We start from the raw sequence: 4,459 nt of genomic DNA, 5'->3' as shown, positions 1-4,459 counted from the left end.
TTTTGACGCGCTACTGTGATTTCACAAACTAACACAATCTATTCCCTTAGTCCTTTCTTTTTCCACCGTTCATCTCCATGTTTTGTTTTTTTTTTTTGTCTTCCCTCGTCTTCGCTTTCCTTCCGCTGTCCATGTCAAACCAATGTTGTTCTTCTGGCTGTTTAATGTTTCATTTCTAGGTAAATGTAATTGCTTACCATAATGACAAGATTAGTCTACCCACTAAAATATCAAATGAACTCATCATAATATTTAGCCTACTATGCCCAACTTCTCGAAAATAGAAGTAAACACCAACCCGTTAATCTATTTCGCGTTTTCTCGTTAAATTTCTGTACTAAAATTTAGAAATAAACGGAACATGTAATGCGAGTATATACAAGCAATCATAAAACTCTCACTTCAGAAAATTCCCATCAGCCTTAAATTCACGATCCGAGAGCATTGGGCAGGCATTATCAGCTGAATAGAAACGACGGAGCGCTCATACATGGTACTGTATCATCATTAGTTGGGGAGAACTTCGTAAAATGAAATGTAATCGTTTTGTCTCATTGATGGATTTGTAAGAAATCAAACAATGCACATACAGTTCGAGACCACGGGAGGTTCGAGACCTGAAAATTTGGAGTGGTGTCGGGGTTGGTCTCCAATTACAGGGACAGCTTTGTGTTAAAATTTTAAGGATTGTTATTTTGGTCTTTTGAAAAGTATCAAAATTAGAAGGGTCCTGGAATTAGAGGTGTCTCGAAATGCAGAGTGCACTGTATTTCTGATATTTCACGATCAATTTTTAAACTCGCTGTCCATTTTTGGATCGTGATCGTTTTTGGAAAGTGGTCCGTGGGGTACCAGAATACTATGGATACTGTGTCTATATATTTTGCGAGTGTACACAAAAAATATTAATCATTGGTGGTTTTAAAATGTTTGAGATACTTCTTTCTTTTTTCCTTTTCAGCAATTTTGGTTTTATAGCAGATTTGGGACATACCGTTGCAAATAATTAATTATTGTCGGAATATTTTTAAGCTAAGAATACGCCTACGATTACAGAGTATTTCGTTTTGTTTTCGAACGACGGTCTCAATTGTATGGCTCCATGGCGTGTCACGCTGCATTTAAGCAGCCAACGCGGCAAGCAAGGGAGCCCGTGCGGTCTCAGAGGTTGTCTACAAATATGCAAGATATGATGGCACGTAAATTGTGAACAATTGCAAGAAACACTAACCAAAAATTTTCACCTCTAAACCTAAAAAACACCGAGGGACTTGCTGGCCGTTTGGCCTTTTTTTTCCTTTTAAGAAATTAAAGTGGAAATTATATTTGTTATGCCTATTTTGAAAGGGGCACCTAATAGCCCGGACCTCATCCCTACGCTGTTGTTGCTGTGTAGTAGTACCGTCAACACACTGTAAATAGGCCTACACTTGTTTTTTTTTTTTTTTTTTTTTTTTTTTTTTTTTTTTTTTTTTTTTTTTTTTTTTTTTTTTTGTATTGGTTTGTTTTGGTTTCCTTTTTCGCGCTGCTAGTCGTCGTTACGACTGCTTTTGCTAACAATAATGAGACCCTGCTCCTGTAATTCTTCACTGTTCTGGTCCTTGTGAGTAAATCCGACTTTCGCAAAAACGATTCTCCAGGGGTAACACAGGAAAGGTCGAAATAAAGTCGAATGATAGAATAGAATAGGTTTAAAAGTAAAGTAAGTAGAATTATAACACACCCCAAAAGAAGACGAGACAATATTATTCTCAGTGAGTTGTTTTGGATTGGTAAAGAATTACTGCTTTGGAATTTTAAGTGGCTCCTTTAGAATAACGGCGCATCAATGTACATCTGTTGAGTGCTGTAAGAATAATTATATGTTTTTGTTCTATTCTAACATTTATTAGGTAAACATAACATAACATTAAGTAAACATATAGAAAAAAAACAGTCATAACAATACTCTAGCGTGGCGACTATGTGAAATGTCTGCTTTTGTTCCTAACAATTTTAACTTGGTATCGTATCGAACTCGAGTCGAGTAAACCCAAGACGGCCAGAGTGCAGTTTCATGCAATGTTTCGTACGGGGGAGAATCGCTTCTGGGACGATGTATCAAAATACAGGTACCGGCAATGGTCATTTTGAATGAAATCTGTTTGGTGTTTATTTCAGCTGAAGTAATACTGTACAATCATCACTGCTACAAATTTATCAGTGTTCCTACAACGTGGAACAACGCGAAGGCAATGTGCGAGAGTTTCTCTTCACAGTTAATTACGATAAACACTCCAGAAGAGCTAGCTTACTTCACTACCATCGCATCAACTTTCAATCCATTCCTATCACCATGGACAGGGATGAACGACATTGCAGAGGAAGGACATCCAGTATGGCTGACCCGGGCACAACCACTTTACAACGAATTTACTGATAATGACGATCCAGAGAATAGAGATTGTTTTCACATCGACACGGATGGTGAAATGGGTTACAGAAGTTGCGATGACGAGTTTGGATACGTGTGTGAAGGTAAGAACAGGTACAAAATTATAGGCCCTCCATTATATATANATATATATATATATATATATATATATATATATATATACTATGTATATATATATTGTATATACATGTATATATATATATATTTATTTATTTATATATAATATAACTATATTGATTTACGTTACAGCTTCAAGTATTATCTATCAAAGCTTTTACATATCTGAAAGACACAAATCACCGGCAGCCGAACACGTGGTAAGGAGACTGTTGGCAGTGAGTTCTGGCGCATGCTCATTGGAATGCGGTAGACTAGAATCGTGTGCTTCATTTTCGTTTATCAGTTCTTCGAACGAGTGTATATTGAGCACTAGTACAGGTCAAAGTTCAGAATTGGATGATGCAGAAGATGCTGACTTTTATGTCGTTACATCAACTAAAGAGACATGCAGACCATTTACATGAACTAGAATATCGCTTTAAATCGCTTCCCTTGAAGCTTTTCGTTTTAATATTTCAAACGTTGGACGCATAACTTTCGTAAAGTTATCAAAACGTCTATAAATGAATAAATAACTTTATTTGGCATGCGTGACCGTCGTACGTTCTCTGCAAAACGTATGCTACGTTCAGACTTGGAGATGAGTTTTGGTCAAATTGCGGTAATGACTACTAGTGACGCCATTGCTTTCTACGTTCTACACAAGCTAAAAAAAAACGGTCAAATTTAAATCTGAGACTGCCATTTCCGGGCATCTGAGGAGCAAAAGCCATAATATTTCGAACCTCAGCCCCAACCCATGTTGGGGCTGAGTTTGTCTACACCCTCAATTTGCAAAAGGTCTGTCATGCGCAACCTCCATTTTAAATATCTGAAACCGCCACTGTGAAGAATCCGGTTCTTTTTTGGTCCAATAAATGTACTATGACGATAACGATCAACGATAAAAAGCTAATAGAAAATAAAAGAAATAAGAAAAATGTTCACACTAGAACGGTTCGATAAAGATTTAACATGTATACGATATACAAATAATTTAACAAATCAAATTAATGACGTCATAATCATGGAAAAACGATAGAATCGTAGTAGTAAATACGATTTTATCGTTTTTCCTTGATTATGACGTCATTTAGTTTGATTTGTAAAATTATCTTTTATCGTATACACGATAAATCGCTATCGAATCCTGCTAGTGTGAAAACTTCTTTTATTTCTTGTATTTTCTATATGAACAATTGCTTTTTATTGTTGATCATTATCGTCATAGTGTAAACCGACCTTTAGTGCGAAAATCATTTTGAACGTCTTCCCCTCAAATTTCTTTTTAAGAGCATATTGACCCCACGACATCTTTTCCCCTAAAGCTTTGCCTAGACCATGACATTTTCTTTGACAAAAAAACTGTTGTATGCCCATATAGTCATGATGTGCCTGTATATAGTCATAGTATGGTGTCATCATGACCATATTTAGCTAGGTCACATGGTAATGCAGAATAAATGCTCACATCATGGTCTCTATCTAGATACTGTATAGGTTTATTTGCTTTTGTTAGCTAATGAAACTTTATCCAACTCATGGAGTAAGAACACTTCACTGTTAATTTTTGTAGTTCTAAATTATGTGTGATATGCTTTGTTTTCATAAAATTCACTTTCCAAACTGTTGTATTTTATATCATCCTCCATCTTTTGATGCATCAACTGTTTATGACGAAGGCCGAAACTGTTGTAAATATAAGGATAATTAAATATATAAGTTCCTCTGTTTTCCTACTTTGTATGCACGCTTAGTACCGCATAATAGGGTGAGTTGGTGGGTGGTGTGTGTGGCTGTGAGGGGTTATGTGTGTTTGTAAGTAGTCATACGTGTGTGTGTTTGTATGCCTCCACCGCTGTTACGAAAATCCGAAAATTTAGAGGCAAAGTTTGTAAAATTATTGATTACTGTTTATTTTAATTT

The 4,459-nt window shown here is 36.0% G+C and overlaps 1 protein-coding gene across 1 annotated transcript; it reads left to right on the top strand.

The window, feature by feature from the left end:
- Positions 1-2,120: 2,120 nt before the first annotated feature.
- On the top strand, positions 2,121-3,437 carry LOC117122357 (alpha-N-acetylgalactosamine-specific lectin-like). The gene is made up of 2 exons (XM_033267913.1): positions 2,121-2,517; positions 2,684-3,437. The coding sequence occupies exons 1-2, from the start codon at positions 2,121-2,123 to the stop codon at positions 2,956-2,958; spliced, it is 672 nt and encodes a 223-aa protein (XP_033123804.1). The 3' UTR covers positions 2,959-3,437.
- Positions 3,438-4,459: the final 1,022 nt, after the last annotated feature.

This window comes from Anneissia japonica, unplaced genomic scaffold (assembly GCF_011630105.1).
Source record: "Anneissia japonica isolate Jap-2015-1 unplaced genomic scaffold, ASM1163010v1 scaffold287686_len19637_cov131, whole genome shotgun sequence".
Lineage (NCBI taxonomy): Eukaryota > Metazoa > Echinodermata > Crinoidea > Comatulida > Comatulidae > Anneissia > Anneissia japonica.
This window is presented reverse-complemented; position numbering and strand designations above follow the sequence as displayed.

What these genes read in the sequence shown, in the direction of transcription:
- LOC117122357 (XM_033267913.1), top strand. Translation starts at nt 2,121, where the DNA reads ATGGTCATTTTGAATGAAATCTGTTTGGTGTTTATTTCAGCTGAAGTA. An exon ending in GTTTGGATACGTGTGTGAAG is followed by an intron (nt 2,518 to 2,683) that starts GTAAGAACAGGT and finishes TTTACGTTACAG; the next exon opens with CTTCAAGTATTATCTATCAA.